The 25,544-nt window shown below is 39.8% G+C and overlaps 2 protein-coding genes and 1 long non-coding RNA gene across 5 annotated transcripts; 1 reads left to right on the top strand and 2 right to left on the bottom strand.

The window, feature by feature from the left end:
- Positions 1-790: 790 nt before the first annotated feature.
- tekt4 (tektin 4) lies at positions 791-3,488 on the bottom strand. The gene is made up of 7 exons (XM_084005258.1): positions 2,870-3,488; positions 2,519-2,589; positions 2,187-2,330; positions 1,938-2,024; positions 1,681-1,816; positions 1,445-1,599; positions 791-1,298 (listed from the first exon to the last, which is right to left on the bottom strand). The coding sequence occupies exons 1-7, from the start codon at positions 3,395-3,397 to the stop codon at positions 1,085-1,087; spliced, it is 1,335 nt and encodes a 444-aa protein (XP_083861384.1). The 5' UTR covers positions 3,398-3,488; the 3' UTR covers positions 791-1,084.
- A 224-nt stretch (positions 3,489-3,712) lies between these two features.
- On the bottom strand, positions 3,713-8,986 carry LOC311010910 (polymeric immunoglobulin receptor-like). Of its 2 annotated transcripts, XM_084005553.1 has the most exons (8): positions 8,820-8,981; positions 8,266-8,592; positions 7,481-7,801; positions 6,919-7,218; positions 6,099-6,194; positions 5,804-5,908; positions 5,684-5,727; positions 3,713-4,768 (listed from the first exon to the last, which is right to left on the bottom strand). In XM_084005553.1, the coding sequence occupies exons 1-8, from the start codon at positions 8,854-8,856 to the stop codon at positions 4,601-4,603; spliced, it is 1,398 nt and encodes a 465-aa protein (XP_083861679.1). In that variant the 5' UTR covers positions 8,857-8,981; the 3' UTR covers positions 3,713-4,600. The 2 variants fall into 2 exon arrangements, with proteins under 2 accessions (XP_083861679.1, XP_083861680.1); XM_084005554.1 differs by lacking the exon at positions 7,481-7,801 and having other exon boundaries at positions 8,820-8,986.
- Positions 6,219-11,158, top strand: LOC311010911. 2 transcript variants are annotated; one of them, XR_014596837.1, is made up of 4 exons: positions 6,219-6,398; positions 9,203-9,306; positions 10,237-10,451; positions 10,903-11,158. It is a non-coding gene; the product is annotated as an uncharacterized lncRNA (long non-coding RNA). The 2 variants fall into 2 exon arrangements; XR_014596838.1 differs by having other exon boundaries at positions 10,237-10,489.
- The last annotated feature ends 14,386 nt before the right edge of the window (positions 11,159-25,544 follow it).

The following is a 25,544-nucleotide window of genomic DNA, read 5'->3' as shown; positions in this document are numbered from 1 at the left end:
ACACATTGTCCAGTTAGTGAATTATATATATATATATATATATATATATATATATATATATATATATGTTTATTGTGTTTATAAAAAACGTTGTGCATCAAAGTTACCCAAAAACAAAAAAAAAAGGGAAAAATAACTTTCTCCTCTGATGTCTGAAAGGCTGAAAGGGCGTGCATTTTTATCCCACACAATGGTAAAAGCGCTGGCTCCATCCCATGCCTACAGTTGGTGGTGTCATGAAATAAATGCTATGTGCTCCGCAGTAAGAACGGAGCTGCCTGTCTGAACTTTCTCGTTGCATAAAGTTCAGTTTCATAACATCCTCAGTCGTGGCACCTCCTTACATGAAGGAAGCCCTCTATAAGAATAGAGGCAGACGGACGCTCAATATTTAGATGGAGACGACCAGATATTTAACACAATTAACAGAACCCAAAACTCAATAGAATGGATTTACCACAGTGATTATGAAATTTATAGAAATATCAGAAATATCTTGTTTTCATTTCGAGTAATGCAGCTCCCTCTGCTGATTATGTAGAGCTTTGTTTCAATGTCCCTGTATACTGGAATCATCTCTACCCTCTTCAGGATTAAGGTGTGTTTTAGAACAGACAGCTGGTCTTTAAAACTCCACCACCTGTACCACAAATATAAAACTTACTGAATCATCATAAGGATTTTAGAATTTGATTGAGATACTGAGGCTCAACAGCTCACTCTGGTGGAGAAAATCACTATGTAGTTGAACAATAATCCCATGCAATGATACTGAAATTACTTTATTACTTTATTTGACAATTCTGTAATCTGAGAAAAGATTTTGTCACTCTATAGTCTTGATCCTGCTATCTTGGATCATTTGTACTGTGGTTGAGCGAGCTCAATACTACAATTTAAGAAAGCACCAGAAAATATACATAACACAAACAAAGGAGTACAACTTCCCAACGTGGACACGCATGTCACAGAAAAGTAATGCAAATTATTAAAACACAAGCAAACGAAGGAATGAATTCACTAATTTGACAGGCATGTACAGTTAAAAGAGCACTCCAGCAGCTCACAGTCACACTCGTCGTCTTCAGTATCCTAACAGCGTGGAAACAGCTGGATATCGTTTACGTCGAGTCATGCACTTGTCTCTCTCGATGAACAGGGAGTGGGTTTTACACTTGATGTCCTTCTCGAGGGTAATGCGGGACTCTTCCAGGTGGGACAGGGAGCCTCTGGCCTTGCTCAGCTGCTGGTGCAGCGATGCCAGAGTGGCTTCAATTTGCCTCACCTCTCCTTCCAAACTGCAGATTCGGGAAGCAAACCGACATGAGGAGAGAAGGGGAAGGAGATGGAGCAACACGATAAGATAAGAAAAGAGCAGAGTGACTGTGTGTCCAGATGTGTGTGTGTGTGTGTGTGTGTGTGTGTGTGTGTGTGTGTGTAGTACCTGAACTGGGGCTCATCTCTGCAGAGCTCCTTGTTGGGTCTGAGGGAGCGAAGGTAAAGTCTGGACTGAGCAACTCTCAGTGGAGCCTCTTTGTTGTGGATGGCCTGCTGTAGAGCCACAATGTTCCTCTCCTGGTCCCCGATCTGCTCCAAGATCTACACACACGATCACACGCTCAATAACCAGGCAGTCAACCAGCCGCTCCGTCATTCTGTTTCATGGTCTTCTCTTTCTACCTGTGTGAGCGTCATCTCCAGCTGGGTCTTGGCCTCTATCAGCTCTGCACAGCGCTGACTGAAGGCTCGGTCCACAATGGAGCACTGGACTCTCAGATCGTCAGCGGTGTCCTGCAACACTCGCTCAGCCAGCAGTCTGACACACACACACACACACACACACACCAACAACTTTAAATACTGTGCCACACTGGCACCTTTGCTGTAGTTTCCACCACACAGCTTAAAGACACGTCTGAACCACAGTGTGCTCTGACCTGAGACCGCTGGTAGCCTCTTCTTGCTGCAAGGCCACAGACAGGTTGTCCTGCGTAAACTTAGTCCACGACGTGCTGTTACACACCCTGCAGCAGACCACAAGACAAACTGTTGTGTAAAAGTGTTTGTTAAAGACACACACGCACACGCACACACACACACACACACACACACACACACACACACACACACACACACACACACACACACACACACACACACACACACACACACACTCAAAGACTCACTGGTCCTGCATGGTGGCTGAGCTGGGGTGGTGCTGTGTGTCTGGGCTCGTGTTACTGTGTCTTCCACTGTGGTCATCGAAGTCGTAGGCCTGGTACTTATCTGACCAGTCCAACTCCAGCGTCTGCTTGGCCTCTCTGTTCATCCTGAGACACACAACACACACACACACACACACACACACACACACACACACACACACACACACACACACACACACACACACGACACAAAACAATAATGAATTCCTCTGACGTTGGAGGTTCAAACTGAGGACTTTGTATACGTGGGTCTGCCTACAGGTTGTTTAACTGTTAATGAGTTTGACACGCACTTGATCTGACTGACCACCTGAGCGGTAGTCCTCCTCAGAAGAGCCTGGACGCTCCTGATCAAATCCACTTCCTACAAAACACAAAAATCACACTCTTGCTTAATGTGTGTCGCAGCGCGCCCTCTGCTGGTGACCTTGCATTGTTGCACTGAATCCACTTCAGGGCACTTGATCCTGAAAATATCACTGTAGCACACCTGAGTTATGTAACAGAGACACTTCTAATGATTATTTCTATTATCAATGCATCACTTATCTTCTCGATTAATCAAACAGTACTGTTGTGTCTCACTTTGACATGCACAGCTTATAGCACACACGCTTTTCTTTTATTATAAAGCCAATGGTCACCTTGATCAGCTCCTCCTCCACAGCGTCTCGGACCAAGTCCGGTCCCAGTCTCCTGGTCCTGCAGTTGAGATTATCGGTGGCGATGGCGTACGGAGCGTCGGTGCCGTCCAGCGCCCTCTCCAGCCGCGTCTTCAGAGCCAGCAGGGACTCGGTGTCAGCCAGCAGCTGCTCGATGTGGCGCTGCAGCTCGGACTTCCAGTGGTGGATCTCTTGTAGTCTCCGTCCCAGAAGACTCGTCCCCTCGGCCTGGGTATTCGCAGTGGCCGCCTCGGTGTCCCGGTACAGAGTCTTGGACACTCGCTGCATCTTCCCGGCTTCGCTGCGGTCGGTCCCGGCCTGCCGGATGACGCTGTGGTAGTTGGAGAACCACTCGGCGGGGCTGTATTTGGCAGAGCGGTACCCCATCGTCGCGGAGCCCGAGGACGGCTGCGGAGCCTCCGCGTCTACAGGAGCCTCTTTCTCCGGGACTCCCTGAGCCACCGCTCTGCTGTCAGAGTGAGGCCTTGCCACTAAAACCTCGGAGCTCATTATTTTTTATCACAGGCAAGTATAAGATAAAAAAACAACTTAAAATGATCAGCTGATTTAAACGACGCACAGTTGCCACAGTCCCGAAGTAGCTCTAGTTTGTTTAGTGTTGCCTGGTTACACACGTTGGCAGGAGCAACTCCAGCAGCAGCTCTGAGTCAGGTGACTAATTATCTAAGGAGCCAAAAGGGATTGAATCGCAATTTCAGTCATTAGGTGTAACATGCAGTATGAGATACCACCATGGATTCGGTTCTTCCACTTGTCAAGCTTTAGATTTCAAGGGTGGAGGAAAACGGTTATTAGCACAGGCACTCATTTTTAAAAGGGCTTTATTTCAGATCAAAACTACAATATTAAGTCCATTAAACCCTATCTGCTCGTATAATGTTCCAACACCCCATCAACAATATATATTTATTCAAATCACACACAAAAGTGAACAAAACGTAAGAAAAAAGTAAGAAAAATAAACATTGTAGCTAATGAAGATCAAAAAAGTACTCATAAGAAGCCAGATCAAATGCGTAGAACCCCTGTTATCTCATTTAAGTCTATCTTAACGTGAATTCTCTGCTGTTTGACTTAATTTGGAAGAACAAAACCAAACAAAATAAAAGTCAAAATAAATTAATGTATCAGAAGGCACTCTGAAGGGGGCTTTTATACTTAAGATTTCCAATCACTTAATCTGATTGTTCAAGATCATCTGAATTAAGCATGTGTTCGTCTGAAAACTCTCTGCATCCTTTTTACACTTTAATGCAGAGGTCTTCAAGGTCCGATTATATAAAATTGTGTTGTTTATAAAACCAGTCAATAATAATGTGTAGTGCAGTTTAAAGTGCCAGGTATAAAAGTACTGTCATGATGTTCACAATGCTAAGCCATTAAAATTAATAATATTTGTTGATATATTCATATTTTAATTCTATATTGGCATTTCTACATCACAATTTCACCTCATTGAATAAATAGGAAGATTTATATTTGCTGATTATAGGTTGTATTCATGTTAATGTGGATTTTTGGACAGAAATAAAGTTTGGGATGGATGGATGGAAATTACAGAAACAAATCTGTAAAAAATAATAACAGTACTATCATTTTCAATCAAACAGTGAAAAAGTTGCACCACAGCATGTGAATAGTGTTGGTCGGCTGTTAAAACATGCAAGGTTTGATAACAGATGTGGATGCAGTTCATCTCCTGTTGGCCCTTATAACAACGTCATTACAGTAGATATCCTCTGTTGCGTCGAAGTTCTGGTACACAGACTCTTGTTGGGCTTCACCTGCATCATCCTGGGACTGACAGACGTGCTGCGGTTTGGACGAGCCCTGCTTTGAGCTTGTTGCATATTCATCAAGCTAAAAGAGAAACAACACAAATATGTTGCTCAGATGACAATTCATATTATGAAATATTGCCAAATAATCAAGTGGGTTCATTTCACACCAGCAAGCTAACATGCTCATATTGTCAATGCTAACATGTTGATGTTGGTTGTTTAGCATATTTACAATCTTTGCAGCGTAGCATGCTAACATTGGCTGTAACTAAACAGAAAGTGCAGCTGAGGCTGATGGCGCTGTCATTAGGTTTTGCAAGTATTCAATCAAAGTATTGGAAAAATTTAATTTTGGAAATAATATTGGTGCTAGATGAAAACTTCAAGTACACCAAAGTGATTAATCCTCTGGGGACTATGAATGTCTAGAGATCTTTCAGTGGGCCGGCCAACTGACTGACATACATTGCCATCCCCAGATCCCCACTGCTATCATTGCTAAAAATAAGAATGCTTGTCCTTAAATTCTTCTTTTTGGAGCACAATCATGCTCTCAAGAGGATGAATACCATCGGTTTTAGATCCTGAGCTTTCCTAAACCACCCATATGGAGCCAAATGTATCCAAAAAGTACACAAGCTAGTCAAATAGGCAAGCTACAGTGATATAGCTTAGCTTATTCATGATTTCAAGTTATAAATCCTTTTGGGGTTTTAATGATCCCACTTCCTTCCACTATAGGCTTCCGCACTAAAACAAACGTTACATATTCGGTCACACAACAGTAAAATCATCAGTAAGTTGCTCTGTCTTTTTGTTAAAAACATTTAATAAAAATAAAGTTAAGTTGAAATGATTTATTTATTAACTTCCCGTTGTTTTTTTGTTTAGTTTAGTTAGTGCTGATGTTGTTGTCTTCTTCTATTTTAGTTTCCATGTTTGTGAATTTCATGTTGGGTACTTGTGTTGCACTATAAAGACACAGTTTTCTTACCTCTGCTGCACTCCTCACCTGTGCTGTTATCTTGGCTCTGACTCCTGCAAACAAACAAGAAATAGTCACACAATCAGTTCACAATCAGATCCTGTGCTTTCATTTGCATGTGAAACGTACCTGGCACTTTGTAACGTTTGTATATACAAACTACGACCAGTGCAAAGGCCAGTACGAGCAGCAAAGTCGGCACAATGACAACCGCAGCGTGAAAGGGTGCTGCATCTGTGGGAGGAAAGATAAATATACACTTCCTGAAAATACATCGGCCACACACTTCTCACACGTCACAATCCCAAGCACAGAAATTAAAACAGAAGTGGAATCAAATTTCAGAACTGAGTCTTCACAACATTTGATGTTTGCATGCTCCATGTGTGTGAATGGTCATGTGTGTTTTAACGTACACTCCTACCTCTGATCGGTTTCCCAGGGATCTGTGTAGATTGTGATCCGACAGGTTCCACCAGCGTGACGGGAGCGATCTCAGTACTGCTCTGCTTGGGAAAGACTATCAGAGAAAGTTTCTTAATAGACATAGCAAACGTTTTTATTTTTAGCAGCTGAGAACTCGGGACAGCAATGTCCGATCTACCAACTTGGTTCTGAGTGAAATATCTCTACAATCGCTTAAAGGATACACATGGAATTTGGTACATACATTCATGGTCCCAGAGGATGCAAATCTACTGAAACGGACACTCATGGTTGCCAGGTGATGTATCCAGATTATATCCTGCTGACCTTTCCTCTAGCCCCACCTTGAGATTGTCTCAACAACTGTTTTTTTTTAACAGACATTGATGTTCCCCACAGAATCAAATATAATAACTTCAGTGATGCCCCGACTTTTACTTCAGCACCGTAAAGTTCTTATTTCTATTTGATCAGGCCTTTTTACTTATGACCAAATGCCCTCAAAAGCCAATTACATTCCATCAGCGTACTTTATGTTTGTATTAATTAGGGAATATTAGCATGCTGACTTGCTAAACTGGGGTGCTGGACAATGTAAACATTACATCTATCACCAGTAAAGCTTGATTTAAAGAGGATTTTGATTGAAAAAAAGTCATTAAATCATGTTTAAAAACACTAGGATTTCCTTGATGGACTTTAAAGGCAATTTTGCATAATATCATTTCAGGGATCCAAAAGGAGGGACCTGCCTTTTTTTTTTTTTTTTTTTTTACTGTCATATAGAGTAATATCTATTACTCTTTTCATAATCTTACCTACTGACAGTTGAATCGTGGTGTAGTTTCCAACACTCCACTGGGAGTCTGAACCACACCAGTATGTCCCAGCATCCACTGCTTTCAGCTGCATGATCGTCACCGTGAAATAGCCGGAGGAAAGATCTGCTTGCAGTGTGAAATTGCTTTGCCTCATCTCAACGTCTGTGCAGTTGTTGCGGTAGTCTCCCTTGCAGAGGAACTTCCTGTTATGCCTGTGTTGAGGCGGGTAGGGACACTGCATGGTTACTGAATGACCCACAATGGCACTCAGTTTGGTTGGTTTCACACAGCACCACTCTGTGAAAGCAGAAGGAGATTTGAGCCAACACAGAAGCCTGCTCAGATAAGAAATGGAAGCATGTTTCACTTTTCTCTCTGAAATATTTGAGACATTTTGACAAATCAGACACGTGTAAAATCAAAGCTTTGTGTAAACAACTTTTAGTCAGTTTTCGTCCACATCTTTTATTTTTATTTATTTTACAGAAAAGGGGTTTCTGACTCATTAAAATGCTAAAAAAGAATAGTTTATTACAATATGATGAGGTAGATCACTCACCATTAACCTCTAGCTCAAAAGCAGAGAAGACATCCAGGCCGGTGTTTTCATGGACACCACAAAGGTACCACCCAGAATTATTTTGGGTCAGACTGGTAATGGTAACTATGAATTTCCTCGAGGCCTTGTCATCCATAAGTCTGAATTGACCATTTTGTTCGTTTGCAGAGGTGATCACTGCCTTCTCCAGACACTTGGAGGGCCGCTTTCCTCTGCAGATGTACTTCACACTGTTCTGGTAGTTAGACTCATACGGACAGCTGATGGACACTGAACTCTCCTCATAACCCTCGACTTTGTTGGATTTGTCACAACAGCTGTCTGACAGTAAAATAGTAAGATTAATTCACATTCAGTACTTGAGTCAAAGAAGAAATATCACAGCGTTAAAAAAATGGCTTTCAAAATCTAACTTGAGCAAAACACAGAAGTATTGCTACTTAAATTTATTGAAAGCATCAAAAGTAAGTGATAAGTGTAAGTGCTAATTATATAATCAGAGCGACCCCTCCTAGTTTTGTATTACTGCTGGATTATTGTTGATGTACATAGTTGTTATTATAGAGTTAGAGTACAGAGTTATTATAGGCTGTTTTGTATATTAAATGCAATATTTCTGACGGATAATTATAGTGGAGCAAAAGGTAAAAGTAGTTGAAAATGCAAATACTGAATTAAAGTATAAGTACCTCAGAAATTGTACTTGTGTACAATGCAACTGCACAACAAGGCCTGGATAAGAATGATAATGAAATAATGATTGACAATGTGGGAATCCAACATACCTGGTCTTACTTCCAGCTTTACTTCAGTGTAGATATCCTTTCCAGTCCTACTCACCCCACACCAGTATTTACCAGCATCCGAATATCTCAGATTAGCGATAGTCGCTGTGAAGACGTGTTTCTGGTTGTCATCATCGATGGAGTATTTCAAAGTATTTGTTGCTGTCGTCTTAATAAGAACATCGTCGTTGCCACAGTCATTCTTGCACAGGTACTTTTCATAAGACTCATAACCCCAGTCATAGGGACAAGAAACCTCAACGTCTTCCCCTTCATAACCAAACACATGGATCAAGCCGGCTGCACTGCTCACACAGCTCAGAGGAACTGTAAACGAGGAAACAACATGACATATTGACAAATAAACTAAACAAGTACATATTTGTATGTACATTTGAATATGTGATGTCTACAAAATCCTTTTTTATCATGTATTCTAGCTGTTACCAGTAATAAAATACCAAAGACCAATATCAAGGCGTAGAATTCTACCATAAAGAATTAGCATTAAAACATATTTACTTTTCATTTCCTTAATATTATAAGTAACTTACTGCACAAGGCAAACAGCAGGTTTTGAATGCTGAACATCCTCGTGATACCGCAGTTTCAAAGAAATAGAAACCTCAAAACAAGTGTGTCTAATATAGAAATGTTACACCCACAATGTGACAGCATACCTTGCAAATTCAGTACGCTTTCACTTCCACATCTGGATCACTAATGTTTTAAGAACCTTAAACCACCACAAATGTTCTCTTTTAATTTCAAACGTGGTGATGACCACCTTGTTTGAGTGCTATAACTTTGTAAAAGAGGAAAAGTATGTGATTTATCTAATGTTCTGCATGAAGATAGGATATTTATATTAGGCACAAACAGTCTCTTTTTGTTTCTAGTTATTTCTAAAGGTACATTTATTTGTATTCTTCCACAGGTAAAACGGATACTGCAGCATACCTCCCCTGAACGAAGACCCCTGCACACACGGCAGACACCAACAATGACAGATGTCCACCAGCAGGCGGCGCTATAATCAAGGTGAAAGTGTTTTGGCCTCTAACTCCCGCACTGTCCATTCAAAATTCTTATATAAAAATATTATCGTTCATATTTTCTATGCATGTGCAGACGACAACATTGTTAATTTGAGCAAAGTTTCTACATTTTATCTCTGTAAAGCAAATCCTCCTCATCTTACAACAGCAGCGTCGTAATGAGAATATACAATATAAATACTATCAGATGCATTTATCTGGTGCTGTGTTTATTCTCTTGATGTTGAAATTCTTGGATTATTGCTTCTTTTAAATATTTTTATCTATTATTTTGAAATAGAATTTTGAAGAACTTTCTGAATCTGGGGGCAAAACACAAACTGTTGATCTTTATGTCCAAATCAACTGTAGACAGGCCAAAAATACATTCATACAATTTATGCAATTGAATGCATGTTCTTAGCAATTTGTCACTGAATTTGTATTTAATTGTTTATATAGTGCTAAATCACAAATCTGGGCTGCACGGTGGTGTAGTGGGTAGCACTCTCGCCTCACAGCAAGAGGGTCCTGGGTTCGATTCCCGGGTCGGCCCCGGGTTCCTTCTGTGTGGAGTTTGCATGTTCTCCCCGTGTAAGCGTGGGTTCTCTCCGGGTTCTCCGGCTTCCTCCCACAGTCCAAAGACATGCAGGATGGGGATAGGTTCATTGATAACTCTAAATTGCCCGTAGGTGTGAATGTGAGTGTGAATGGTTGTCTGTCTCTACATGTCGGCCCTGTGATAGACTGGCGACCTGTCCAGGGTGTACCCTGCCTTCGCCCAATGACAGCTGGGATCGGCTCCAGCCCCCCTGTGACCCTAAATACAGGATTAGCGGTAGAAAATGGATGGATGGATAAATCACAAATCTGCCTGTTCAATTTAAAGCCGCAGTCCGTGCCGTAATTTAAAGCCGCCATCTTGCCCCTCCAGGTGAGCCACTTCGCCACGTGTGCCTGTCTGTCGGACAAGCAGCAGTACCCAAGCTTCTTCAGGACCAGCGACCAGTTCCAGGCCGACGCGCTCGCCAAGCTGGTGAAACACTTCGGCTGGACCTGGATTGGCGCCGTCTGGTCCGACTCGGACTACGGCAACAACAGCATGGCGTCCTTCTTGGCTGCGGCGCGCAAAGAGGGGATCTGCGTGGAGTACGGCGAGCCTTTCTACCGGACCCAGATTTAAAAATGTAGCATCATGTAGCAAAAAACTGCTACTTTTTTTACATTTATTTAAACTATTTGTGAAGATGGACGTTAAGATTTGATAACCTTTATAAATGTTCCACTGAAAAAGATCGTTTCTATCTGCTACACAATAAAACCATGAGTCTCCATTCTGTTTGGAAGGTGAAATAATTCCAGTATGTTTTGCATTTTAAGCATGTTTTGATTATTATCGAGATATTGTGAATAGCTATTATTTCAGGATAATCATGGCATTCATAATGGAATGGAATCCTATTTTTCCTATCACTTTTATTTCTCATATTTATTGTCGATATTGTTATACAAATAGTCAGATCAAACACTTCATGTCTTATTCACATATGAATAAAGTTAATATTGTGTGATATAAGAATGCATTATAACTCGTCTCCAGGTCGACGACGGCCGTCGTCGTGGCGTTCACGTCCCCCGAAGATCTGAGGATTCTGCTGGAGGAGCTGTCTCTGGAGCCGTCCCCCCTTCGCCAGTGGATCGGCAGTGAATCCTGGGTCACCGACCCCGACATGCTGACATTCGGCCTCTGAGCCGGAGTGATAGGCTTCGGCAACGAGCAGTCAGTCATCCCGGGTCTGAGGGACTTCCTGCTGGATCTCTCTGGTGCTCACAGAGTTCTGGGAGGAAGCGTTGGACTGCTGGCTCGGAAAACGTAAATGTAAAGAAACAGATTCTTTACATTCAATATTTTCTGAAGTCTAATGTCATGTCTTATTTTACAAATATTTGGATTGAAAGTACAGCAAAGACTGAATAAATAAATAAATATATATAAATCGGTTTCTTTGTCTTTTATAAAAACATTGCATGAACACCGTCACATTTAACAGTGTGCAGAAAACATCAGTTCACAACCAGGAAAATTTCAAATTTCAGTTTATTATCAGAATTATTTTTCTGAAATGCATGAAAACATGCAACATGTGACAACGGAACAACACTACAAACATAACCCATCAGCCATTATAAATATATGGATCAGTTTAATCATTTCCTTTTACATTCATTGATTAGTTGACAGATTTAACAACTGATTTTTACAGTTTGACAGATGGGGTTTTAAACATCACCACTATTAACACTAAATTCCTGCCCTACATATGGATGTTATGGAACTTTAAAAAACATAATTGTAGGTGAACATTCATCATTCATTTGTGGCGTTAATGTTTCAGAATGATGAAAACAGTTGTAGAACAAAACAAAACAATCATGTTATTACCAAATTATTTATTCTATTATCAAATGGCTTGAAAAATAATGCATATATCTGTACATGGGGGAACATTTTTTTTTAAATAATGTAAAGATTAAATGTTAGCTTATTGTTTTAGAATGATGAAATTTGATTTGATGGATTTCCAACAAATTATTTATTATAATTATATTATCTAATGGCTTGGAATATAGTGCATATAGCTGTACAATGGGGGCGGGGGCTGATTTGTCTCTGTGGTGAAGGAAAGCAGGGAAAGCCAGCTGCACCTCAAACATCCCACATCTTCAGCCTTGAGCGTCCTGTTGAGATGAAACGGTCTCTGTAATTCACAAGATTGGGAAAGGGAGGAGTCGGGTCGTAAGATAGTCTCTGTGCTGGTTGGCTTTTGGGCACACCTCCCTTCCCATTCAAGAACCCAAACTACCAAGCCTCAACTGGAAAGGTGAGAATGACACTGGTACTACCACTAAGTGATGCCAAAATCAGAAATGTTCAAATCCTGCCTACACATTGGGGCTTTAATAGCAATAACAGACAGGAAGCAAACAAACTGTTATTTCACACCGTGTTGCAAATTGTGCAATATGTATTGATTGATCTGTATTCATGTATTGTTGGACATACATAGATTGTTGTGTAGTGTAAGGAACCATGGCCTCCTGGATTTGATCTGGTCCTGGGCTACATCGGTCTGCTGGCCTTCGTCCGCCTCCTCCTAGCATTCCTTGGACGCAAGCTGCCGGATAACTTCAACGAGGCGGAGCTCATCACTTTCAGCATGCTGATATTCTGGGCCGTGTGGATCTCTTTCATCCCGGCGTACGTCAGCTCTCCTGGGAAGTTCACCGTGGCTGTGGACATATTCGCTATATTAGCCTCCAGTTTTGGATTGTTATTATGCATCTTTGTGCCCAAATGTTACATCATTTTAATGTAGCCTCAGAGAAACATTTAGAAATGCATGACTAGAAAATATCTCACATGAACTTCTTACTTGTTGTGTTATTTTAATTGATTACCAAGCAAACAAAAGCACACACATTAATATGAAATTATGAAAATACTTAGATTTATGTCCCTTTTGTAGATTATGGTCCCATTAGAGTGAAATAGACAAAGCAGGATATGCTTTAGGGCGTGACTACCATGCTACCAATGCAATTAGCTACTAAGATTACTTTTACACGTTAATTTACCTTGAATTATGAAGCTAACTGAAATTCTCAAAATATTTTAAATTAAAACCTTGGCACGCTCATTAAAAATATATTTCATAATGCCCCTGGTTTGTGTTTGTAGTCAAATATCTTACATATTGTAACTGAGCAGATAATTAATAAAATCAACTTTGCAGCCTTACTGGATAGCTGTACTGAAGAGGGCAAAGTTTGAGTTTTTTCCATTTCCAATATAATGAAGTGGCTTAATTAATCACTCTAATGGAGGCGTAACTGGAGTTATTGGAAAGAGAATTCAATTTTGGCAGAATATTCATTGTTAAGGTTATGATCCATCCAATGATGGAAAGTAATTTGTTCCATCCAGCCAAGTTAAGGTGTAAATAATTTAATCATCTCATATAGGAGTAAAATGTCTTGGAGATTGATATGTGAATATCCAACTACTCAATTTTGGAGGTTATTTAAAAAAAAATTAAAATGTTTTCAGCATGTTAAGAACTTTGGCACTTGATTTTTTTAAGGATACATGATGTTGACACTCACAAAATAAAAATACACCATATTGTATGCCTTCACTGTCCCACCCAGAGCAATTATTATTTATGTCTGGTGGATCATTTTAGTGACAATTGACCAAAATCAGCAATAAAATATTACCAATTGTATTCGTAGTAGCCTGTATGTATTTATTGAAGAGGATCATGTTGAATGTTTTTCTTATTCTTGTTCATACTATTTAATTAGGAGAGGCAGTGTTTGGGGCTGTCAAATTCCATAAGCCTCTTACAGACTATTGTAATTTAAATGTTGCAAATGAGGGAGAACTGGACTTCTGCACCTTAGGCTTTAGAAAATGTAACATGAGACAGGAGACTTACCAATTACAGTTCAAGTCGGGACAATCACAGGAAATAGAAGCGTGCCTTACGGCAAACCACACACCATGAAAAAAAGTACCCACACTTACTCACCCTTAAAAATTAAAGTTTTGTGAGTTGATTAAGGGAAAAAAAGTTAAATTCACACAGTGCAGTATAAGGTGGAAGCAGAAAACGGAACAGAAACAAGGTATTTTTGGAGCGACACAAAGGCCCTTAGAATCAGTGTGACAGTCACTGGGGATTAAACCTTATTTTAAATCATCACATTGTGAGATGACACATTGTACGTGAAGACTTTAGAGAAGGCCAGAATGTGCTGGGCCTTCATAGCAGTTGCTTGGAGGCCTGAAGCAGGCTTCAACTGCCAGATTTCTTGGCTTGGTTCTGCTGCTTGGAGGGGGTTCAACCCCTCCAGTCAAAGCCGAGGAGAAGAGAAAGAGTGTCCAGAGTCTGAGTTGCTATTTGTGAGACTCAAGAGTCAGCTCAGCCTATTGCAATTTCTGGATTCAAAGTACAGTTCAACCAATCCCATTGGAGTCTGGAGTTCCCAGATGGGTGTCAAGAGATGAGGCTTCTCTCTGGTCATCCCAAAGGAAGTAGGGGCAGGGAAGAGTTTTGCCAGAGCCCTGTGCAGAAGGTGGCTTGAATGTCTGAAAAAAGAAACTGTTTGCACAACCGAATCCCGATGGTCCATCCAAAAGGCCTCCAGGATTGCTGTAGGAAGACATGGTTTCCTGGGGGGAAAAGCCAGCACATTGAGACATGCAGCGATGACCCTGTCATCGGCAAAGTCAGTTTGCAACTTACCTGCTAGGTTAAAAGTGAATTCCTCTGAGCCTGGTTTCAAAGGAATGGAAGCATCTTGAGATTCAAAATGAAAGGGTATTTCTGGAACAGAGACTGTGATGGAGTAAATTCTTCCAGGAGGTACTTTGTTTAACTTACCCTCAAGATCAAGGGTCCACCTGTAGTTTCAAACCATCTAAACCCATCCTGCATGAGTGAGGGAAAGGATGACTGGTCTTGCACGCCGAGTCCTGGATGTGATGCTCCAAACTACACAAGCAGGTTTGTCCTGCAGTGGATCCAGATAAACTGGAATTCTGAAATAGTCCATAACTGAAAAATGTCAGGGCCATCTGTGTAGCAACACCTTTATCGTCGTCACAGATCCCAACCCTTTAACTTACCTCGTTACTTACCGCTTGACAAAGTCATTAGTTTGTTAGAAGAACAACTTACCTGCTAGGTTAAAAGTTAATTCCTCTGAACTTGGTTTCAAAGGAATGGAAGCATCTTGTGAATCGTAATGAAAGGGTCTTTCTGGAAGAGAGACTGAATAGTCTGATGAGGACCTTTGTTTAGAAGTCTTTGTTTAACTTACCCTCAAGAACAAGGATCCACCTATAATTTCAAACCGTCTAAACCCATCATGCAAGAGTGTGGAAAAGATGATTGGTTAAGCACGCTGAGTCCTGGCTGTGATGCTGCCCGTTGTAGGAACTCAAGGTTTGCACGTATAAAATCATTCATAGATGAGGATCAAACTGGGTCCAGATCGTCAAGATATGGGATTGTTTCTTGTTGTAGAAACATTTCTTTTGTCAGACATCTGAGCCAACTCCTGCACAGGGGTCTGGCAAAAGTTTCCCTCTCCCCTACTTCCTCTGGTGACCAGAGAGAGAAGCCTTATTCATTGACACCCATCTGGGATCTCCAGACTCTGAAATGATCCGTCAAACTGTATTTTGAAGCCAGAAATCACAATTGGCTGAGCTGACTTTGAGACTCAACAAGCAGCAACTACTTGAGTCTCTCTCTCTCTCTTCTCCAGCAAATGATTTTATCTGCTCTTAACAACTACTGTTGACATTACGTTTATTTGACTAATTTCCAACAAACAGGAATAATTAAGAATTAATTTAAAAGTGTCAGTGGCTTTCCCAGTTTTAGACCATGAATGTGAGAATACTTAATTTGCTTTGAGATAGACATGGCATGATTGACAAAAAATGTAAACGGATAATGATAGAGAGATTTAAATGATAAGAGATGATGAGAGATAGAAGGAAATAAAGTGAGCAGACACCACAAAAAAAAAACAGACTTAAAATTATACATACCTTTGGTAGATCTGAAACAAACAAAAAGCAAAACAAACTACTCATTGTAATTCATTCTGATACAATGGTTCATTGTCTGATAAATGTCTGTAAAACCAATGCATTTATTTATCGGTTTATTGTTGGGTTGCATTCTGGACATTAGTACCTAAGAATTCTCACTGCATGTTGTAACGAGTATGATTTTCTATCTATCTATCTATCTATCTATCTATCTATCTATCTATCTATCTATCTATCTATCTATCTATGAATGACAATAAAACTATTTAAATTGAGAGACGACCACGGCCATGATTGAGCTGTATTGACTCATTGATAGACAATTCAAATAAAAAGGATACCCACCGTGTATAGTTCTACCTGAAAAAAAAAGTTATTGCACCAAAACTGACACAAGCTGGTATTTAAAGGCACGGAGGATATGCAGATACATATAGAAGCTTTAACTTGTCCACTTGATATACATAACTTAAAAGGGTGTCAACAATAATCGGCATGTATTATTATTATTATTATTATTATTATTATTATTATTATTATTATTATAAGTACTTTCTCTTTTTTATTACATGTTTATTGTATGCACCATACACAACCAAGACAAATTCCTTGCAAGTGAAAACTTACTTTGGCAATAAACCTGATTATGATATATACTGGGCATATGGTGTCATTTGACGCATTGAAAAATATTTCTACCAAATTTATTTTGGTAAGTTACAGTCTATAGATCGGTACCTAAGAATCTTCATCATTGGATCGACTACTATGTAACATTAAAACTTTATTCGATTTTTTAAACAATCTGATAAATAAGAAGGCTCGGCGGCCAATGAAGAAAACTAAAATGAACATGTTATGTAGATACCTGAAAAAGAAAAAGTTAATGCACCAATACTGACACAAGCTAGTAGTAAAGGCACAAGATAAAAACCGGATCTATATCATTGCCATACTGATATCACTTATATTCTGATCATGTATTTGTTTTGATTTTCAAATGTTTGTTTTCCTCGATATTAATTACAATATTTACATGACATGATATACATCATACAAATATGAAAACTACACAAAAATAAAGCACTAAAATCTTCAATCAAGTTCGAGGAGGGACATGAGTACGCACAGCTCATCCTGCCCCTTAATTACATTAACTCGTATAATTTACAGTATAATTTATGTATAGCTCCAATATCTTTATGAATTAGTCATTATCCAAATTTGAATATGAGCTAAATATCCAATGCAACAATAAAGTAAAATATATATAAAAAACAAAACAAAAAAAACAACACTTTGAAACTTTGGACTCATTGAAACTTATTCTGATTCTGTTCATTGTTTCAATACTTATCTGTAAACTTCATTTATGAATCTGCAGTATTTATTGTTGCTTGAATTCTGCAGCTATGCAACTAAGACATTAATCAAATGTTGTATTGTTTATCATATGATGATATAACTTGATTTGAGATAAAGATACACATGTGGCACGGCGGTCATAAAGATGAATCCGCAATGTGATAAATAGGCCAGGTAGAGGGCCAGCCTTGTACGTGTCTCTCTGGCTGAGTTAGTCAGTAAGTCAGTGATTGTAGTTGCACCATCGGTCCGTCTAGAAAACTATGTCACCAAGCTGCGATGCTAATGAAGCTGTGTTCACGGTCGTCTGAGGGAATCGGAGCAGCAGAAACGATCGCGTTGGAGGCTCGAGCCGGACACACGGACGTCACCGGTGCAGAGTTTGTGATGTGAAATGCGACGCAGGAGACGTCGACGCGTCCAGAACACACAGAATACGGAGGAACGACAAGCTGAAGAGTTTATCACCGTTTATCAGTCTGAAAGCTGAATCCACCACAGGAGCTGCAGCTAGCGTTAGCACACCTGAAGCCAGCGTCTAAACAATCTAACTTCACACCTAATAGACAGCAAATCTATAAGTGAAGGATCACAAACTTCATTCACATGTGATTAATTGGCTCATTAGATACGTTGTGATTGGAGATGATCGTTTACTATGGTAACCGTTTTGGTTGGTTTAGCATTTTTACTAGCAGGAAATACTTTCAACTTTATGGGCTTGTATCTTTACCTTTGTATAAACTGTATAAAACACCGACTAGTGAATGAACTACCATATAATGAGTACTTTATTTAATCTTTCAAACCACCTATATTCTGAAGATACAAATACATCAGTTTTATTCTTGTAAGTAAATTTGTAATATTTTACTGAAATGTAGCTGAACCATGTCGAGTTAATTCATCAATCACCTTTATTTTTTATTGATTATGTATTTATGATTTGTGCATTGTGTTTTTTTCTATAATAATAAAATATAATATAATATTTGGATTTGTCATTTATTTAAATATATTTGTACGAAATTCATTTTTAAATTTAGATTTATTATATAAATAAATAAAATATATCTATCTACAGTATTTATTGTTACTTGAATTGTGGATCTACGTAGCAATTCACTAAATGTATGGTGTACGTGATGATATATATTGTTTGAGATAAACACACATACAGCACAATCAATGCGATAAATAGGCAGACACGGCTGCCAAAATAAACTATTAAAAAAAAAGTACACTTACCTTACGTAGATTTACCTTGAAATGAAAAGTTATTACACCAATACCGAGATAAAAAGGCAGACACGGCTGCCAAAAAAAACAAACTATTAAAATAAATACCACACTTACCTTATAGATCTCTTTGGAGAAGTTAGAGTTATTGATCGATGGATTTATTAATTTATGCTCCCGTCATACTGATATCACCTATATTCTGATCATTACGTATTTGTTTTCTTTAATTTTTCCCCAATTAACATACTACTCATTTAAACGCATTATGATTCTGTTCATTGTTTAAATTATATTTTGTAAATGGTGGAGTGATAGATCGATATCATTTTTAAAGTCATCCATCACTGTCATACTAATATCAGCTATATTCTGATAATTATGTATTTATTGTCTCATGGCATACATACCGACATTCATTCTGATTGTTGATTTTTGAGGAGAAGTGAAGGATCTATAGAATTTGGAATTAATCCTGTCATCTATCAGCGTCATACTGATGTCACCTATATTCTAATTATTATGCATTTGTTAATTTTTCTCTAAATCTGAACTGTCTGATTATGTTCATTGTCTCAATTATTTGTAAAATAAATGTACCTAAGTGCTTGAATTCTGGAGTTATGTACCTGAGAAATTAATTTAAAAAATGTATTAAATGTATTAATATATTCTGATCATTACGTATTGTCTCGCTACATGGCAAAAATACTCATTGACATCAATTCTGATTATGTTAATTATTGCTTCTGCAGAATGAGGACATACAGGTCTGTTGTTGTCCAGGGATCAGACTGGTGACCCTAGAGGCACCAGCAGGACCTGCTGGGGGTTTGGGACTGTGAAGTCCTGCATGGTGCTGGTCTAGAGTTGGACTCTCTTCAGACTGTAGAGACCAGTGCTGCTGCCAGACTGTGTGAACATGATTTCCACACAGTTCAACAGTGAAACGTTGCTCTGCTTCTCGTAGGACTCTGAACATCCACATCATCTCCACACCGGCGAGCTCCTCGCACCGCCTTCTCCACGCCATCCTTGTCTTCTGAGCCCCCGTCTGCATCTGTTGGGGGGCGTCGTCTTCAGTAACGATGACTCAGTGCTCTCAGAGTGGATTTCTTTCCTTCTGGTTGTCTGACGTTGCAGCGCTGCAGGAACACAAACATCAGCAGGTGAGCTGCTGCTGGCTGCTTCTCCTCCTGCTCTGCTGCGAGAGGCAGCCCAACTCCAAGAGGCTGGACCTCTATTCCAGCCTCATCATTGGTTCATCACGGTGCTGCTCTCGTTGTCATTGGCTGATCGGGTTGTCTGTCAGAACATGCAAGGAATGAGTTCAATCAACGTTCTATCAACCGCATTTCACATTTCTAATCGGAAAAAGTTATCGCGATAATTAAACGCTAAAGTTTTACTGCCCGACCATCGACAAATGTTGTATTTATTATTTTAATTATTAATTATAAATAATGAATTATTATTTAGAGATACATTTATTATATATAGATTCTAAAACTATTTGAGATAGACCCAAATATGGCCATGTTAGAAATCTGTAATTGGCACGGCGGCCATATTGGAAAGCTGTATAGTGGCACGGCGGCCATGTTGGAAATCTGTAAATTGGCACGGCGGCCATGTTGGAAAGCTGTGAATTGGCACGGCGGCCATGTTGGAAAGCTGTGAATGGCACGGCGGCCATGTTGGAAAGCTGTGAATGGCACGGCATCCATGTTGGAAAGAGAGTCATGGCACGGCGGCCATGTTGGAAAGAGAGTCATGGCACGGCGGCCAATAAAAACCGACACCTACCTTTTGTAGATCACGAGGGAGATGTTTGAGTGACGGATCGATAGAATTTTTAAAGTCATCTATCATCGCCATACCAATATCAGTTCTATGCTGCTAACGACACCTACCTTTTGTAGATCACGACGGAGATGTTAGAGTGATTTTTTATTGTTTGGATTCTGGAGTTGTGTAAATGCATTAAAATAAATAGGCAGGCACGGCTGCCAAAATAACAAACTATTAAATTACGACACTTACCTTGATGGAGATGTTCGTTTTATGGATAGAAAGATTTATTAATTTATGCTCCTGTCATCTGATATCACCAATATTCTGATCATTACGTATGTCTTTAAATGTTTCCCTAAATCACATAACTTACTAATTTAAACTGATTCTGATTATGTTTGTTTCAATAATGTTATGTAAACTAAATGTATCTACAGGATTATTGCTTCAACACGCCGCTAACAGTCATATCTGCACGAGTAAAAAGGAACATTTAAGCTTGAAAGAAATTTAAAAGAATGTTTCTCTAAAAATCACATTACTCTAAAAAAAGTTTTAAATTATTTTTAATAATCTACATGCATCTAGCAACAGTATTTACTGTTGCTTGGAGTCTTGTGCCATTTAACTAAAATATTCTACAAATGTATTGTTTATGATGTGTATGCTATGATGTAACTTGATTTATGATAAATATACACATACGGCACAATCAATGTGATACATAGGCAGACACGGCTGCATGTTGAAATGGCACGGCAGCCATGTTGGAAAGAAACTGGCACGGCGACCATGTTGAAATGGCACGGCGGCCATGTTGGATATTAAAATGAAAGACCACTCACCTTTTCCCTGGAAATAAAAAGTTATTACACCATAATTAGGATAGAACAGTCTGGCACGGCAGCCATGTTGGAAAGAAACTGGCACGGCGGCCATGTTGGATATAAAAATAAAAGACCACTAACCTTTTTCCTGGAAACAAAAAGTTATTATTATAGAACAGCCTGGCACAGCGGCCATGAAAGAGAGAGAGAGGTGGATCGATATACAGAGTGATCGATCGGTGGGCTCGGCGGCCAACAAACATAACAGACTTAAAATAAATAAAGACACTTATGACACCTTATGTAGATGGCGGCGGCCATGTCAGTGATGTTTTTTTATATTAAAACTCTTAAAACAACCTCTTTTCTTTAGCTTCTGACACCATGTAGATGTTGATTTTATGATTTTATGATTTATTTTGTTACTTTTATCTTTCTACTGTGTACTTTATCCATATTGTGTCATCTATTGTGTTTTATCTTGCTGTGCGGCACTTTGGAAAACCTTGCGTTTGTTAAAATCATGCGATATAAATAAAGTGGATTGGATATTGGCGTGAAGAATACAATTCATTTTTAATTAACTCTCGTCATATCAATACAACATATAACCTGATTATTATTAATTAATTGTCATTAAAGGTTTCTCTAAAATCAAAACTACTCATTTACATTTTTTTATTATTATTACAATAGTTCAATATATTATATATTCAATAGTTATATGAAAACTAAACAGCCTGACTGGTCAGAATCAAGATTTTAGATTGGATTTAGTTATTTTATTGATTTGAAATTCAGTTTTATAATGTTCTACAGTATTTGTGTGTTGTTCAACTTTGGAGAGAAACTAAATATTTATTGTTAAAAATGTTTACTTATATTTTATTGTCTTTTTTTACATTCATCTCTTCTAATGCATTTGTTGTATTTGTTTATCTGACCATATTTATATTCTGCCGTGAAAAGCACTTTGTAAACTGCTGTTTTTAAAAGGTGCTGTATAACTAAATTAATTATCATTATTACGTACTTAGGGGTTAAGTTATTGTTTAGACGGCTGCAGGCGTGCTAACGCTAACGCTAGCGCTAGCGCTGCAGCTGCTGTAGTGGATTTAGCTTTCATACTGATAAACGGTGATAAACTCTTCAGCTTGTCGTTCCTCCGTATTCTGTGTGTTCTGGACGCGTCGACGTCTCCAGCTTCACATTTCACATCACAAACTCTGCAGCGGTGACGTCCGTGTGTCCGGCTCGAGTTTTAAACGCGACCGTTTCTGCTGCTCCGATTCCCTCAGATGACCATGAACGCAGCTTCGTTAGCAACGCAGCTTGGTGACGTAGTTCACTAGACGGACCGATGGTGCAACTACAATCACTGACTTATGACTCAGCCAGAGAGACACGTAGAAGGCTGGCCCTCTACGGGACAAACAAACAAACAAACAAAAACAGTTAAAATAAACAGTATGGCACGGCGGCCATGATGGTGATTGATAGATCGATCGATTAATAATGCAATAAGTAGGAAGGCTCGGCAGCCAACCAAGAACACACTATTAAAATAAAAACAGGACACTTACCTTGTGGAGATCTCGGCATGGTGGCCAATCAGTCACCTTCCATTTTAATGTTACCTATAAAACCAGAATTATGATTTAACAAAATAAAACTTAATGTGTATTTCTCAGTAGACCGTGTTAGCTAGCTGTGGGAATGTAGAATGGCATCGACATGGTGGCCATGAAGCTATAATAAATAAATAAGTAGAGTAGAGTAGAAATCCTCCTCAGGTCTACAACAGCACTTTGTATGCGTTTTCTAAATAGAAAGGTTAATCATCTTCATCATAATATCATAATAAAATAACTCTGATAAAATAAGTGTAAAAACAAACATGGACCCCTAAATGACACTGAAGCTACAAGGCCCACATCCTGGTCCACCAAAAACACCATTCACTAAAACTCTTTATACTTAATACTATTAATATGATCTTTAAGCTACATTCTGGCAGTTTAGTAAGTCACAGCATCATTCCAATTAAATCCATAGAAAATAAATTCCAATTAACGACTAGCTCTAAATGTTTGTAGGCACAAACTAAAGGTCCAGGTACGTAACTCTGTCCCCCCTCAAGGTCCACCAGAGACCTGAAGACCAGATCAAACCTTCTATCTCTGTCACTTCACTTTAACTTTGTATCACACACTGTTGTAAGTTAAATATAGTGAACTTCACCTGTTGAGTATGTGGGCCTCTAGGGAATTTGAATTGTTACTTCCTGGTATAAGTCACTTCCTGCAAGGCTGTGAATGGATGAGCTGCTTCTCAGTGGGCGGGACTTAAAAACCCATCCCACAAAGTGTAAAATATAAAAGCCCCCTTCTCTTCATTATATTGATCTATATTCATGTTTCTAAACATCTAAAGAAATCTTGTTTAGTTTTGTTTTCCATTTTAGTGACAAACACTCTCTATATATTTAATATTATATTCAATTAACTACTCATGACCTTAAATACTAATGATGTGCTTCAAAAGGTGACAGGTGCTCAGCAGCAGGAAACTCTTGGTGTTTTATTTATTTTGATTTCTCTAAATCCTTCATCAGCTGCTTTATATCTCCAACATACTCCATACTTCCATCCACAGATCATCATCTAAACACCCGTATATTTAATTATGGAAATCAGTGTTTATCTCCAAACATTTAAACAGCAGCATCAAATCATCAAACAGAATTTTTATTTAATCTTTCAACGTTCTCAAAAACAGTTGAATCAATTTAATTGATTAGTATTGGTTTGTGTGTACAATTGTATACTAAAGCTCAGCCAAAGGCCAAAGTCACCACTGAATATCTTTATTTCTTCAAAATATACATTACCGTCATGTGCTTTGCAATTATTCCTACCATATGTTCTTGTACAACAGTTGCAATAAAATAAAAACGTGAAATAAATGATATCTAAATGACTGATTGAATAGAAATCTCTAACTTCCAGCATGTTACGTCTTTTCTTTCCCCATCAGATGCTGTTTTGTATTATTCTCTGGCTTCAGGAGAATAATGTAACATTTGGGAGCAAACAGGCAGGACAGCAGGCCGAAGCTGGAGGCCAGGACGGCGTAGGACTCCATGGCATCGGCGTACTTCCCCGGCGAGTTGACGTACGCCGGGACGAAGGCGAGCCACACGGCGCAGAAGATCAGCATGCTGACGGTGATGAACTTGGCCTCGTTGAAGTTGCCCGGCAACTTCCGGGCTGGAAACGCCAGCACGAAGCACAGGCACGCCTGCAGGCTGGAGCTTTCGTAGCGGGTGTTTCGGGACGGGAACGGCGGCGCGTAGATGAGCCAGACGGCGTAGATGAGCCAGACGGCGTAGATGACCACCTGGGTCAGGGTGCTGACCAAGATGATGACCCGATGCTGCTTGGGCCTCAGCCACTTCATGAGGTCGGCGCCGCTGGAGGCTGCCAGCACCACCAGCGTCTTCCCCAGGATGCAGGAGATGCACAGCGAGAAGGTGATGCTGAAGGCGGTGTGGCACAGCATGCAGGACCAGGACGTGGGCTCACCGATGAACACCAGGCAACACAGGAAGCACAGCATCAGGGCCAACAGCGTGAAGAAGCTGAGCTCCGAGTTGTTGACGCAGACGATGGCCGTGTTGAAGAAGATGGCGAAGACCGCCATGGTGAGGCAGGCCCCCGCCACCGAGACCACCGCCAGGGCCAGACCCAGGGCCTCATAGGACAGGAACTCCACCTTCTTGGGGATGCAGGCCGCTTGGTCGCTGTTGGACCAGAAGTCCTCGGGACAAAATGTGCACTCTATTGCATCTAAGGGAAGAAATAAGATATTAGTTGAGTATTTCTTACACTTTAAGTGTGTTTAAATGTCTGTTTTGCGGTTCGCTTGTCTGATTGCTGATCTTGCCTCTGTCGCCCATGGTACACAGTCAGAGCAGCAGACAGGCTCCCCACGACGGACAGCCTTCCTGGAGCCTGGAGGACGGTCCATGGTGCCATCAAACAAACCCACACTGACAAACTCGATGTTACCTCCGACGCCGCGCTGCCAGTTGAGGATATCTTAATAAGGTATAGGGTCGCCCTTCAGGTCAAAGTTCACCTCCTCCCCGGCCATGTTAAACGTCACTTCCTGGAGGTAGTGCTGGAGCTTTAAAAAAAATACATTGTATAAAATACTTGAAACCAGAGATCTTCAACATCGGGTCCGGGACCCTTAGTGGGTCCGCAGAGTTACTGCAGGAGGTCCCGGAAATTATTTCTTCCCAAACTTTTTTCTTCCAAAATTTAAATATGTCCAAAAACACACCATATCATGAATACAACCTATATTAATCAAATATAAATCTTC

The sequence above is a fragment of the Eutrigla gurnardus genome (assembly GCF_963514095.1).
Source record: "Eutrigla gurnardus genome assembly, chromosome: 3".
Taxonomy (NCBI): domain Eukaryota; kingdom Metazoa; phylum Chordata; class Actinopteri; order Perciformes; family Triglidae; genus Eutrigla; species Eutrigla gurnardus.
The sequence above is the reverse complement of the archived record's forward strand: the minus strand, read 5'-3'. Positions and strand labels throughout refer to the sequence as shown.